The 15,751-nt window shown below is 38.0% G+C and overlaps 1 protein-coding gene across 1 annotated transcript in view; it reads left to right on the top strand.

Annotated features, from left to right (window-relative positions):
* LOC149815569 (peptide deformylase 1B, chloroplastic-like) overlaps positions 1–15,751 on the top strand; it is a 66,799-nt gene that overhangs the window by 45,038 nt on the left and 6,010 nt on the right. The window contains exons 3-4 of the mRNA XM_089988799.1: positions 7,706–7,898; positions 14,369–14,479. Coding sequence (XP_089844925.1) covers positions 7,706–7,898; positions 14,369–14,479 — 304 coding nt within the window. The remainder of the gene's footprint in view (positions 1–7,705; positions 7,899–14,368; positions 14,480–15,751) is intronic.

Genomic DNA, 15,751 nt, shown 5'->3' with positions numbered 1-15,751 from the left:
AAAAAGAGTATAAATGTTATGATTTTAAGAATGATAAACTATATGTTTCAAAAGATGTAACATTTCTAGAAGAAGAAAACAGTTTTGATAAAATAGAAGAAACAAATGAAATTGATTATATATTCTTATATGATCTTATTGATGACATACAAGAAGATTTTCTTGAAAACATAGACGATACACGTGAGGTATCTCCTCTTGACATAACTCCCTCAAATGATAGTGATCCAAATATAAATGTTCATGATAGTGATATAAATGTTTACTCAAGAAGAAATCAAGAAAATCCTATTAGTGCCTTCGAAAAATACTCTCAAATTTCTGAATCCACTGAGGAACCACAAGTTAGGCATTCTTCTAGAATATCAATACCCCCAAATAGGTTTGTATCCTATAATTCCTTAACCCCCAACTATCGGGCATGTTTAATAACCCTACATTCTTATTTTGAATCAACTCACTATAATCAAGCTAAATCTATACCACATTGGGTTGAAGCAATGCAAGTTGAACTAAATGCTTTAAAAAAGGCCAATACTTGGGAAATAGTTAATCTACCTTCACACAAAAAACCTATTGGTTGTCGCTGGGTCTTCAAAGTTAAAACTAAAAGCGATGGCTCCTTAGAACGATATAAAGCTAGATTAGTTGCTAAGGGATATTCCCAAGAATATGGCATTGATTATGAAGAAACATTCGCTCCCGTAGCTCGAATGACCAGTGTCAGGACCTTAATAGCTGTCGCATCAACCAAAAAATGGCCTATTTATCAACTTGACGTAAAAAATGCCTTTTTAAATAGAAGTTTAAGTGAAGAAGTTTACATGGATCCGCCACCCAGAATTAATATTAAGCAAGGTCAAACACTTCGGCTTTTGAAGGCATTGTATGGTCTTAAACAAACTCCTAAGGCTTGGTATGATCATTTCAGTGATATCATGATAAAGTTAGGATTTCACTCTTGTAATACTGACACTGCTCTTTTTGTTAAACATGCAGGTTCTAGTATCATAATTTTGTTGCTTTATGTTGATGATGTGATTATCACTGATAATGATCAAAATAGTATTATTGCTGTTAAAAATATGTTAAAAAATAATTTTGATATGTCTGATTTAGGTTTTCTCAGATATTTTCTTGGAATTGAAGTTGCATATTCTCCTAGAGGATATATTTTGTCACAGATGAAGCTTGCTGCAGATATATGTTCTAAGTCTGGGATTTCTGATGACAAGAAAGTAGAGACTCCCGAGGTTATTAATGCCAAATTACGGTTGGAGGATGGGGTTCTTCTCGAAGATCCCACACCTTACAGACAACTCATTGGGTCTCTTACCTATTTAACCATCACCAGACCAGATATCACTCATGCGGTTCACTCAGTTAGCCAATTTCAGCATGCTCCTACAACTGTGCATATGAGTGTTGTTCTCCGAATCATCCGCTACATTCGGAATACCATCAATAAAGGGCTATTTCTATCCTCCTCTTCTTCCTTGAATCTTCTTGCTTATACTGATGCCGATTGGGAAGGTAATCCCAATGATCGAGTCTCAACTACTGGTTTTTGTGTCTTTTTAGGGGACTCTTTGATTGCCTGGCGATGCAAGAAGCAATAGAAAGTTTCACTATCATCCACTGAAGCTGAGTACCGGGCTATGGCAACCACGACAATGGAGCTTGTATGGCTTCGCAGCCTGCTTAAAGACATGGGAGTTGATATTACCGAAGCCTCAAAACTATGTTGCGACAACAAGAGTGCCATCTATATTGCGAGCAATCATACTTTTCATGAGCGTACAAAACATATCGAAATGGATTGCCACTATGTTCATGACGAATTCTTACGATGAACCATTGCTCTTCCATATGTCACTTTAGAATATCAGTTGGCGGACTTCTTCACTAAAGCTCTTCCGGCTACTCGCTTCATGTTTCTTCTTGGCAAACTTTCCGTCATTTCCCCGTAAAGTTTGAGGAGGGGTGTTAAAATGTATCTAATATATATATATATATATATATATATATATATATATATATATATATATATATATATATATATATATATACACTGTATATTACATCAATACCCGATAGGGGTATTTTTGTAATTTCATATAGTTGTTTTAGAAAACAACTATTTTCATTTTTTTGATAAAATGTAATTTTATTTTGTTATTTTTTTATTTCTTTTTTATTTCTTTTGAGGGTTAAAAGGGGCTTCAACCTTAGAGTCGTTGGAGCCCCCAACGGTCACAAATGTGACCGTTGGGGGCTCCCAACGACTCTATGGGAGCCCCCTTTTGGCTCTTTTTTTGAGACCTTTTGGCCATCCCTTTGCTCCTCTCCCTCTTGTATAAATAGGGGTGAACCCCTTGTATATTTATTATTCTTGAGAGCTTTCTCTCTTCTCAATAAGAGGTTTTTTATATTGTTGCCTTCTTAAAGGCTTGTGCTTGTATTGTCCCTTTGTGGACTTGTGATATTGTCTCTTTTATTTATTGTTGTAAGTGCTTGTATGCACTCTTTATATTTTTGCAATATCTCATTACATAAAGCTCCACCAATCTGATCACTAGATTGAGGTAAGCATGCTTGGCCTGAGTCAATATTATTTTGGTCAGCCGAGTTTGTTTCTTAAGTACACTGAGGTGAGCAATCACCATCAGCATCTGCAAATAATTCTGCATTTATTCACGGATGATAAACTTCTTCTCTGAGAATTCTTTGACAGTTATTAAATGATACATCTCCAAGATTATTCTCGTCAAACACAACATTCCTGGAAATCTTAACACGCTTAGTCATGGGGTCATAACACCGATAACCTTTATAATCATCAACATATCCCACAAATCTATACTTGGAAGCCTTTGGTTGTAATTTGTTCCTGAGAGAATCATCAATATGAACATAACAAATGCATCCAAACACACTTAGAGCATTATAATCGGGTTGAATGCCCAAAAGAGAACAAAATGGTGAACTATTTTGCAAAGCTGTCATAGGCAGACGATTTATAATATAGACAGCTGAATGGAATGCTTCTGTCCACAGACTAATGGGAAGATTACTGTCGTGCATCATGCTCATAGCCGTTTCAATAATATGCCTATGCTTTCTCTCAGCGACCCCATTTTGTTGTGGCGTATGTGGACACGACACTCTACGCTTTATTCCATTACTTTGGAGAAAATCAGTAAAATCCTTCGATGTATACTCACCACCTCCATCACAATGAAAATGCAGAATACTGGTAGAGAAATGATTTCGAACAAAGGCATGAAAGTTGCGAAATATGGAAAAAGTTTCAGACTTATGCTTAATAAAGAATATCCAAGTATAACGAGAGTAGCTGTCAATAAAGATGAGATAATATTGAAAAGAACCCCTTGTTACAGGTCACGAGTCTAGAGATCTAGACCCGTGATCATTAACTTCTCATTAATGACATTGTTTAATTTACTTTATTGTAATGAGGGTACTTTAGTACCCTAATCTTTGTAATGGTATGTTAATATAAATGAGTTAATACAACAGCCGACCCTAAGATTTGAGGGTATCGGTTTTTCTCTGCAGCTTCTCTCTCTCTCTGTTTCTCAGCTCTCACGCGTGGAAGAACTTGAATATTGAAAATCTAACATGGTATCAGAGCCACGCTTCAGCTGAAACTGAAATCGATCTCAAAGGTACGTCTGAAAGATCTGTTTCTTCTCGATTTTCTCTTCTAAGTCAAGATTTTTTTTTTCTGTTTCTCCAATCTCATCTGAATCCTTTTTCCCTGTTTACCCAATTCCTCCTTTTTCCCTCTCGATCAGATCTGACGTTATTCAGATCTGACGATAATCAAATATGTCTATTTTTTTTTCTCTGTCTCTTGAACTCGATCAGATCTGATCAAACTCTCTTCTCTACCTAATCTGAGTTAACTCAGAGAGGACTGGGTAACTCAGCCCAGGTTTTCGATCCCAAACCCTTTGTTGAATATACATTTTTTCATTCTTCATTCTGTCATCAATACACCTTGTTCATCGTTTTGATCACAGCGTGATCTAATCACACAATCGGGGCCTATTTCGATCCAGCTACACCCTTGATCAGATCTGACCAAGTCGATCTGATGTTACCCTCATTTCTACCATTTTATCTCTTTTAGCTTGAAAGCATTGCGTCAATAACGAGTGTGAATTCATATTCACATATTTTTTTGTGTTTTTCATATCCAATATTCAATTTCTTATGCAAATTAGAAATCTGATAGATATTCAATTTCTGTTTCAAATTCAGCCATTGATCTGAATTAGTTTCTGCAAAAAAAAAAGGAGGTTACAGAAACTGTAGACAGATGGTGCTGAACACACTCTTAATACTGTGAAACATGGATTCACTTCCTAGTAAGTCGGTCCTTTCTTCAAGTTTCCTCAGTCAACTCGTGTCTGAAAAATTAAATAATGGTAACTTCTTGACTTGGAAGAGGCAAATCATACCTTTCATTAGGAGTCAGGATCTTTCTGGACATCTGTATGGATCTATTCCAGTTCCTCCTGAGTTCATATCACGAGAAGAAAGGGATTCAAAGGGAAATCTACTACAGTATATGTTAGAAATCTTGAATTTGTAGCTTGGATGAAAAGAGACCAAGCGCTAGTTGCATGTCAATTTTCTCATGCTCTCACTACAGTACATATGAGTGCTGTAATGAGAATTATTAGATATATTAAGAATTCTATCAATTATGGATTATTTATATCATCCTCTTCCTCGCTAGAAGTCATTGCATATTCCGATTCTAACTGGGGGGATGTGAATGATAGACGCTCAACCATTGGTTGTGTTTTTGTAGGTGATTCTCTAATTTCATTGCGATGTAAGAAGCAACAGAAGGTGTCCCTCTCTTTCACTGAAGCAGAGTATCGTGCCATTGCAACAACTACATCCGAGTTAGTATGGTTGAGACAATTACTAAAGGATTTAGGAATTTACATTGCAGAACCTTCAAGATTATATTGTGACAACCAGAGCACTATATACATTGCAAGCAATCATACATTCCATGAGAGGATAAAACTTATTGAAATGGATTGCCACTACGTTCGTGAAGAATTATCGAGGAAGACCATCGCATTGCCTTACGTTCCATCTAAGTATCAACTAGCAAACTTCTTCACTAAAACGCTCTCGGCACTTAGATTTCACTTCCTACTTGGCAAACTCTCCGTTGTTACACCATGAGTTTAAGGGGGGGGGTGTTAAGATATATACTTATATATATATATATATTTATGTAAAACAAAATACCCATTAAGGGTATTTCAGTCATTTCATTATAATAGGCGTCAGCCCATTAGGGACTGACCACTTTTTATTTATTTTGTACTTTTATTTTATGTAATGATGGGGCAACTCCAACTAGCTGTGAATGTTGGGAGCAACCCAATAGTTGGGGTTGCTCCCTTGTGGCCTCTTATATTATAAATAGGCCTCTAAGGCCTTTGTATTCTTAACTCTCTAGAAGAGTATTTTCTATGCAATAACAAGAATATTTTGACCCTTGTGAGGGTGGTCTGGCTTATTCAATCGAGTGTTTTTCTTGATTGAGTGTGTTGTTGCAAGTCCATAAGTGACGTCTCTTTGGATTTAATCTATTTCATTACAGAGCTCAACATTGTTCATAAACCATTCAAGAAACTTAGCATGGTTACTTTCTCAATCTTCTACCTTAGTTTGGTGATCTTGAATAGCTTTCATAAGTGCATCACCTTCCAAGGCTTTCTATTGATCTCCTTCTCGTTTGGTGAACTTGAGTTGCGGCTTCGAGATGATACCCATCACATATCCCCAAAGTTTTTTGCCTTTGAGGTTATTTTCCATTGTGGATGCCCACAATATGTACTTGAAGCCATTTAGCTTGAAGGATAAATCTTATTCATGCTCCATCTTGAGTGATAGAAGAGAGAGAAGGAAAAAAAGAACAAAGAAATGTGAAAAATATCTCCACTTGAGTCACCATGATTACCGTAAACATTTGATGATGCTTCCTACAAGACCAAGAGCACTATGACTCTAATACCATGTAATGAAATAGCGGAAAAATATAGAACCAATGCCACTAAGGGCTTACAAGATCACAGTTACAATGTGCACAAGCATAAGTCCACTAAGGAACAATACAATAGACAACAAAGAGCAGATGCTTTGGTAAAAAGCATAAAGGAATAGGGGAAACACACCTATTTATACAACAAAAGGGGAGAGTGGGGGACCATTGGGGCTTCCACATAGAAACGTTGGGAGCCCCCAACGTCTCTATGATCTTATGATCATAGAGCCCTCAATGACATTATTAATTACAAAAAATATAAAATAAAAAAAGAAATAACTGTTTTATAAACAGTTATTTATTACATATGTGAAAAGACAGAAATGCCCCTAATGGGCATTAGCTATTACAAAATTGAATATATATATATATATATATATATATATATATATATATATATATATATATATATATATATCAGTGGCGGAGCCAGGAGTTTTTCATTGGGTGGGCAGACCTCGGGTCTTGGGGACAATGCTATGGCCTTGAAGGACGATCCATTTATTCGGATCAATGGCGGAGCCAAAAAAAATTCGTTGGAGGCACAGTCGTTGGTGAAGAGATAAAACTTAAATAAGCCTTTTAATTATATTGAAATCTATTGGTTATCAATGTAAAAAAACTCAGCAATATTTATCACAATATACTCAAATCATTTGAGATCAGTCTTGCATACATTCAGCTCAAATAAACAGCAAGGAACCAAAACATTACGCTGCTTTCCGAAAGCAGCTTCTAAAGCTTAAAACGCACAATCCAGAACCTGGTTGAATGCAGATTCGAACTCGGGGAGTGACAGACGCGGGTCCAGATTAGGTGGAAGCTTAGGGTGTATGTGATACCGCTGCCACAGGAAGACATAAACGTGTCAGCACCACTTGCTGATTGCTATCCTGGGCGAGTGCTCGCCAACTAAAACAAACTGCATCTAAATGACAACACACTACGGACGATAATATCCAGAACAGATTGCTGGATTAAAAGTAAACATACACTTATTTTCTGTTTGTCACACACCAGACAAATTAAAACACACATAGCGGTAGGCATTAGCATACAAGAGTTAAAATCAGATTCTTTGTTTCTTTACGAAATATCGCTGGAGGCACAGTATTTTTTTTTTCGGTTTCAAATTCTGGGGTGGACGACTGCCCACCCATGCCCACCCTGGCTCCGCCACTGATATATATATATATATATATATATATATATATATATATATTCATACATGTATTATCACAGTTGCAACTTCCACAAAAACTTATTGGGCAGTCGAGAGTTACTTTTGGATTGACGTGCATGACTTTAGCTTGAACATTATGACCTGTATTATGATCCACATGAATGATAACTTCGTGGTAGCCCTCTACCTGCTCCTTTTTTCTGAACCTTTTACCTTGAATAGCATCTTTCTTGTTGCTATTTTCAAGAGCAAAATAGTGTTAATTTATTTCCCCGTGTTTTTGTCCTTGAGTGATGGAGTTCTTAGCTTTTGTCACTTTGTCCTGTCTTTGAATGGTCTTTGTATTTGCTAATAAAGCTGATGTATAAAAACCATCTAAAGTTGATTTTGCTATCAAATGAACTGCTTTTGCTGTCTTTTAGGACTGATGGAATTGGTCTCTCTGCACCGCAAGTGGGTCTCAACATTCAACTTATGGTGTTCAATCCTGTTGGGGAGCGGGGTGTTGGGGAAGAGCTTGTCCTTGTCAATCCAAGAGTTTACAAGTACTCAAAGAAGATGGTTCTTTTCAATGAGGGCTGTCTCTCCTTTCCAGGGATTTATGCGGATGTGGAGGTGCAACTAAAATGTCCTTTTCTTTGTTTTTAAGTGAATAAAAAAATTATTCACTCATTTGCTGAAAATGGTTTATTTTTAAGTTTGCTTAACATTTAACTCGATGCCTTATTACACTGTCGCCTGAATGATTCTAGTCACTTATTGTGGTATCGAGCCCTCATACAACATGGTATGCTCCTTTGTATTAGAAGAGTAGTGTATCATGCTATATTGTATGACATAGTACTGTATGGTGCAGATATCATAAGATCTACCTCCTTTCAAGTATATTGAATATAAATCTTTTTATATCATACAGTGCATGAATGTAAAAGTTTGATGATTGTTAAAACTCTTAACCTTTTTGGAATTCATACATTTGTCTTTTTATTTCCTTGTGTCTTACCATTAGGGGTGGCAATCGGGTCGGGTTGGCGGGTTGGGTCGGCGGGTCAGCATACCTCAACACGAATCCGACCCGTTTATTAAACGAATCAGCTGTGGCAAACACGAACCCGACCCATTTATTAAACGGGTAACCCGACACGACACAGTTAACCCGTTTAATAAACGGGTTGGGTCGGGTAAACGGGTTGGCGGGCGGGTCGGGTAAACGAGTTGGCGGGTCAGGTAAACGGGTTGACCCACCCGCCTAACCCGTTTATTAAATGGGTCAGCCGGGTTGGCATACCCCTAACACGAACCCGACCCATTTAATAAACGGGTTAGGCGGGTCGACCCGTTTACGACACGAACCCGTTTAAACCAAACCCGAACCCGGCTAAGAAGCGGGTTGGCGGGTCGTGTCAGATTTTGCCACCCCTACTTACCATACGATGTGATGCTATGATACCTTAGACCCTTTTTGCCGCATGTTATCTTGTGCTTTTCACAACAAGAATAAGGGCTTCTCTTGCAATTATATGTTTACTTTATTGCTCATATCTCTTATTAATTAAAAATATTATTTCTCAAGCATGAGAAACTTCAAAAGATGTGATTTTGTTTGTAAGCTATGCTTTTTGAAAATGCTTGATTAATTATCTGTAAGTTCTTTAGTTCTTCATTCCTCATTTATAAAAAAAAAATCATCAAGATGATAAAAAAATAGTGAAATTGAGAAAAATAGATGTTGCAAAAATAATCTTTGGTTTAATTAAATCTTGGATCAGTCATGTTCAGCAAGAAGAAGCAAAAAGAAGAAAAGAAGCAAAAAGAAGAAAAGAAGCAAAGAGAAGATGAACTTCATTAAGCAAAAATGAATGAATGATGCAACATAAGGGGGCGTCCCCTCTTGGCTACAATAGAGGAAAAAAATGATTGACTTGAGTCCCATAGCTAAAATACAAGAGTACCCCTCAAGAATAAACATATGTACATGGGATAAGAGGGTAGCACACAATAACTATAATACATTGATTGCATTTCACAACACTCAAACTTGGGATGATGAAAATGTAAGATGAAAACCACAAACAAATCTTCAAATGATTCTCACCAAAGAGATTTCTCACAAGAACCACGAAGGTTCATAAAGAATGCATACTCACAAGAACCACCAGGGTTCATACAATATACCCAAAAAGGGTATTCAAAGCAATGGAAAAATATGATCTTTATTCAAATGGGAAAACGCCCACACCAAAAGTGTCTTTACAAGGGGGGAATAACCCCATATTTATAACATTCAAAGAGGGCCACTAGAGGGATTCGTTGGGAGTCCAACGACTCTCTAGTACTCTTTGCTTTTTTACTTTGGTCAAAAAGTAAAGAGTCCAAAAAGGTCCAAAACCCCCCTAAAAAACCCTAAAAAACCTATCCTAACTAAATTCTAACTAAAATGCACAACTAAAGAAAAATAACTAAAAGAAGTTATATTAATATGTTAAATTTTTTAACACTCTCCCTCAAACTTACGGTTGGATAACCGAAAGTTTGTTCAAGAGAAAGTGGAATCGAGGAGTAGCGAGAGGTTTAGTAAAGAAATCTACCAATTGATATTCTGAGGAAACATAGGAGAGATCAATGGTGCATATAGAAATTCCTCTCGCACGTAGTAACAATCCATTTCAATATGCTTGGTGCGTTCGTGAAATGTCTGGTTGCTGACAATATAAATAAAACTTTTGTTGTCGCAGCATAGCCTAGATGCTCCTGTACTTTCAACACCCATGTCATGAAGCAAGCGCCTTAGTCAGACTACTTCCATAGTGGTTCTAGCCATTGCCCTGTACTCGACTTCAGTTGACGAAAGACTTTTTGTTGCTTCTTGCACCTCCATGAAATCAATGATTCACCTAAAAATACACAAAAACCAGTAGTTGAGTATCGATCATTGGGATCACCTCCTCAATCTACATCAGTATAAGCAGTTAAATCTAAGGAGGAAGAAGCAGACAAAAAAAGTCCTCTAAAAATAGAAGTTTTAATATATCTAATAATGCGCAAAACAACTCCCTTGAAAGGGTATAAAAGGAAGAACACTTGAAAAATAAATAATACTTTATTCATGAACAAAATGCTTAAGAAACATGGATAGTTTACATTGAAGGGGTTCACCCCTATATATACAAAAAAGTGGAAGAGAGAGGAGAGCTCATTTTGAGCTCTCCAAAAGAGACGTTGGATTCCAACGTCTCTTAATATAGCTGTTGGACTACAGTCCAACAACATTTATTATTATAGCTGTTGGACTATAGTACAACAACATTTATTATAGCTGTTGGACTACAGTCCAACAACTATTTGCACAGTCAAGTTCCAACAGGAACTTGACTGGATCAAATATCTAGTTTCTATTGAACTAGATGCTAAAAAAAGAAAATAAAGAAAAATAATAAAATAAAATATAATAATATTAAATAATATATATATATATATATATATATATATATATATTACAGTTTACATTTTAACACTTCCCCCTGTCTCCCTCTTTGGTTTGACCGACAGGGGAGCAGAGCTCCCTGTCGTTGTTCTTTTGTGTCAGGTAGGGCGGGGCAGAGCCCCTTGCCTGTGTCTTTTCTTCGATCGGTGGGCACGGTGGGAGAACTGGGTCCCTTCCCGTCGCCCTATGCTTGCAGGGTAGGGGAGGGTCGAGCCCTCCCTGTGTTCTGTTTCTGCTTGGCAAACAGGGGCTCATCCCCTCTCTTTGTTTCTTTCTGCAGGACAAAACAGAGTCGTTGCCGCTGCCTTTCTGCAGAGATGGCAGAGGACTGAGTCCCTAACCCTCTTTGTTGTTCAGCATGAGGGGAGCAAGGCTGCAAGGCTCCCTGCCTCTGCTATCGTTTGTCGCCCGCATCTTGCTGCCTTGTTGCCTCCCTGTTTCTTGCTGACAGCAGGGGCTCGCAACCCCTGCCCCTACTTGTGCTATAGCAAGTGCGCAAGGGCACGATGCCCTTGCCTCTGCTTCCTTCGCGTTAGGTCAGTGGCAGTACCCTCGACCTTCTATTTTTGGTGTTAGCTTGCTAAGATTGTCGCTTTTGCAGCTCGTACGATAGATCCCGCTCGCGCTCCGCGACCCGAGCCGTCAATCGTTTACACTCGCAGACACCAGCAAACCTGCAACTCCCCAAGGTAGGGGAAGATTGCACGGAGGTCTTGGACAATTGAATTGAGTTCAATTAACTAAAAAGGACAATTAAATAAATATATGTGCATTTATATATCATATATATTTATACGAGTATGCATTTAAATCAAGAACACAGTTTCGCGATTCTTGTCCTTTACTTTCTGTCACGTCTTCCTTTTTGCCGCCGCGCATTGCGCTTAGGCTTTGCTTGCGCACTCCTGCTTACAGTCTTTACTTTGCCATCGCGCTTTGCGCCCAGGCTTTTGCTTTTGCAAATGTTTTGTTACTGCCTTGCTGTTGCAAATAACGCTCAGGTTCTCGCTCATTGCATGCGCTTTTGAGGCATCCTTGTGGAGGATGCAAGGGACATTTACCGCTCTCTCTCTCTCTTGCGACAAGAGTTGAGTCAAGAGCTTAGCGATACATCCTTGTCTAATGAGAGAGATACCTCGCAAGGATCCTGGCTCTTCGAGTACACAATCCTGTAGAGTCGACTTGAGATTTTAGGAAGCTGCGTAAAAGCATCAAAGACTGCCCAAATAGAAGCATTTTGAAGAATGTGATTGGCTGGTTCTTTTGAGAAACCCGTATCCCGTCTATCGAGGTCGGTATCGAGTCATGCGAGGCATGTAGATACCTCGATAGCGGATGGGATTTTAGAAAATCGCATGCCAAATGTTGGCATAAGCTGTTGGCTGTTTCAAAAGATAAAGAATGTCAAAGTATAGTTTGAGAAGCATTACATCTTTGTGAAAACTTCTGTTGAGGTTCCTATCGAGGAACTATACCCCTTTCATCCTAGAGTACTTGTAGTCGTGCACTACACGTTACTATTGCGATGATCAGATGAGACTGTCGTGCAACCTTGAATAGTGCTAAATGCACAATGTTGTAATCACATAAAATGGTGACTATTCGCCTTCACAGGCATGATACTTGAGTGGTTTAAAGACCACAACATAGAATAGGTCGTTAGTTAAGCAACACCTGACGCACCATTCGCTTCTTGTTGTCTGTCAAGGGAGAGGACAAAGCGATATAAAACTCCGATGGATAGGCCATTAATGGCAGTCACGGGCGAAAGACCCAACTTCCCCAGTCATCGGAGGTTAGGGGAAAGGGGCTAGAAAAGTTAGCTCAACACTTCTGCAGAAGTTGGATGCATCCATGGCACTGCTTACCTGTCTTTGGGGAATCCTCTCTCGGCTAAAGCATTCGCACTGCTTTCTCGCTTGCACTGCTTACCCTATTGTACTGCTTACCTGTTTAACTGCATATCTGCTTTAAACTGCTCAGCATACTGAATTAAATGTACTTAATTTAGTTTCCTGTAGTCTCTCTTGTGCACCTACTAGTTTTTCGCGAAACTAACCCATTCTATGGGTACATGTGATGATTAGGTACACTACGGGCGATGACGCGATTGCAATATGGCTTCAAGACTTCTTCTTCCTGCTCTTAGCTCACGTCCTGGACGTTTTTGGGTTTTGTCACGGATTTTTCTTTGGATATCCGAATTTTGTGAGTTTTGGTTCTTTTAGCTAACGTGCCCAAAGTTGTCAACTTGCCTTTCTGAATTTAACAAAAGAATAGTCTTCCGCTGATTTCATAAACAAACTCTGAAGGAAAGAGATTTTTTCTAGTCTCTTGCATGTTTTATGAAAGGTTAGCAAGTTTGAAATTTTGGGGCGTTACAGCAACCATCTATCATGTTGAGGAGCCAACCGGGCGTCTAGAGTATGCAATAGCTCTTGTTGTTGATAGATTTTCTCAACTCTTTCTTTTGATGTGGGTAACCATATTATTGTTCCCTTTGAGGAAGTTGAGTTGATGCACAACTTTTACAGCATTTTTCTTTGGCCAACTTCAGAGGAAGTTTATATGGTTATTTGTTATTTCGCCAAGGTTCTCTCAATGTAACATCTTTATTCCCTCCAAGAGAGTTCCTGTTAAGTACAAGAAATTGAATACCTCAAAGGAAGTTGCAATTTCAGCTTTTTTTTTGTGGCACTTTTACTTTCATTTTATGCTGCTTTTTTGGATGCCAGCTCCTTCTGAGATAATTGACTCAATCCTTGGGCTTCTTATCCATCTTTTTTTTTAACTTATAATAAATTCTCTCTTTTTCTAGGCTTAAAAAAAACATACTTTGGCTCTTGACAAGATGTTCGTTTCAACATGACATTTGCAATTAATCACAACATGTGATGCTCAAGGGGAAAATATAGGTGACTTTATTAGTGGTCCTATTACATTTGCTGTGCTCTTCCATATCATGTTGTTGCTTGCTTTGTTTAAATTCCATTATGAAACTACTCTCAAACCTTGGGCTAGAATCCAGTTACCAAGAGAAACGCACTCTGAAACCTTGGACTGGAATTTGGTTATGAGGTGAAAAGTATTTTCGCGAACAATGTGGAGTACTCCTATCCATTTGTCCAACCAAACAAGTGGAAGATTATTTCCAGCAATTTATTTAGTCTGAGATCTTCTCATATGTAATATCTCAGATTTACTTGAGAAATTTGCATCCATTTAATATTTTTTTCCTTATAAGGAATTCATCTATGACTCAGTTTGTCCTATCCGGTTCACATGCTCAAATTATTTTGCATTCGGTATCATTTTATATTTCTCTACATTTTCTTAAGGCATGGTTTTACTCTCTCAGACATCACATGTTCTTTTCACTTGAAAGATTCTTTAGTGCCAGAACTCTTTAGTGAATATCCATTTTCTGATGAGAGCCTGTGTTACTGTGCCCTATAGTTCTTCTATCTCATATTTTAAAAAAGTTATAATTACTGTTCATGCTACTCTTGCTGCTGTATTTATTTTGGTGCTTCTATTATTTTTCAATTGAATAATTAAAGTTGTTCATATACTTCTATTTGTCATTCATTCAATCACGCAGAGGCCTGCAGCGGTAAAGGTTGATGCTCAGGACATTAACGGTGCTAAATTTTCAATTAATCTGAAAGGTCTTCCAGCAAGGGTATTCCAGCATGAGTTTGACCATCTTCAGGTGCCACTTGTACACTCGTTTTTGTTTTTCACGTTTTCCACCTGGAGTTAAATTACATATTAAGAAACATGCAAAGAAGCTTAGTTTATGGTACCTGTTTTTTGCATGTGTTGGAGTTTGTTCTTTTCTGAGAAGATGAAATGGTAATTTGTCCATGGGATTCACATTTTGGTGCCCTTTTAATTTCTTACTGAAACACTTGGCTCTTAACATTTCTGCTATTTGAGTTTTTCAAACGTGCCTTGGTTCATTTGTGCTTTTCCTGTAAAATTTTTAACTAGCTTTGAATCATACTGGATGCTGGAAATGGGGAAAATTATATTAGAGTACGGTATTTATATTTATATTTATATTTGTGTATTTGGGTCTGGATCCAACCCATATATGTGTAACATGTCCAGCGTGTAGTATTGGACACACTTATAAATACCTGTACTATATAAGGGTATACTTGTAAACCGTGTATTAGGGTGTTGTTTTATATTGAATGGAATCAGATCACGCCTCTCTAATTTATTTTAGGGGAAAACATGATCAGTTACAGCTCCATCTCTCTCCTCTCTGCAGTTTCTTGATTGTGAGCAGATTCTGGTGATTTCTGACATGGTATCAGAGCATTTCATTTTGTCGTCCACGTTATCAATCGTCTGCTCATGAACATTTTGGACAATAAATCACCCTATTTCATTTTATTTGGGAAGCATCCTAATTATGATGAACTAAGAGCCTTTGGTTGTATATGCTATGTTCATATTGACTCTTCTCTGCGTAATAAGTTTCAGGCTAAGGCATTAAAGTGCAGATTTGTTGGGTATCATCATAAAGGATACAGGTGTTATGACCTTGCCAGTAGGCGAATCAAGATCTATAGAAATGTGGTTTTGATGAAAATGATTTTAGAGATGGAGAAGTTGTTTCTGCCCAGACTAATATGAATATGCCCTTCTATGATCCATGGCTCAGTGCAGAGCTATTTTATGAGATAAACAGTGGCTGCTCTTCCTCCTGTGCTCAAGAGATATCCTGTCAAAAAGGAAATAGAAGAATGCATGAACTTGCAGTAGAGAGTTTAGCGCCTCCGGAAGTTAATAAGTTTGTTGGGCTGGCCTATACGCGAAGATAGAGGAACTCCCCTTTGCCTTCGGATGATAGCGAACAAGAAGCTCCTACCTCTCCTTCACCCAATGACACAAATTCTCTTGTTTCTACTACAGTGGCACCTCCTGTCAGACGATCAGAAAGAGTCTGACATCCTATTGAAAGGTGAGTTAT

Source organism: Nuphar pumila, chromosome 15, assembly GCF_984573655.1.
Source record: "Nuphar pumila chromosome 15, dmNupPumi1.hap1.1, whole genome shotgun sequence".
Classification (NCBI taxonomy): Eukaryota; Viridiplantae; Streptophyta; class Magnoliopsida; order Nymphaeales; family Nymphaeaceae; genus Nuphar; species Nuphar pumila.
The sequence above is the reverse complement of the archived record's forward strand: the minus strand, read 5'-3'. Positions and strand labels throughout refer to the sequence as shown.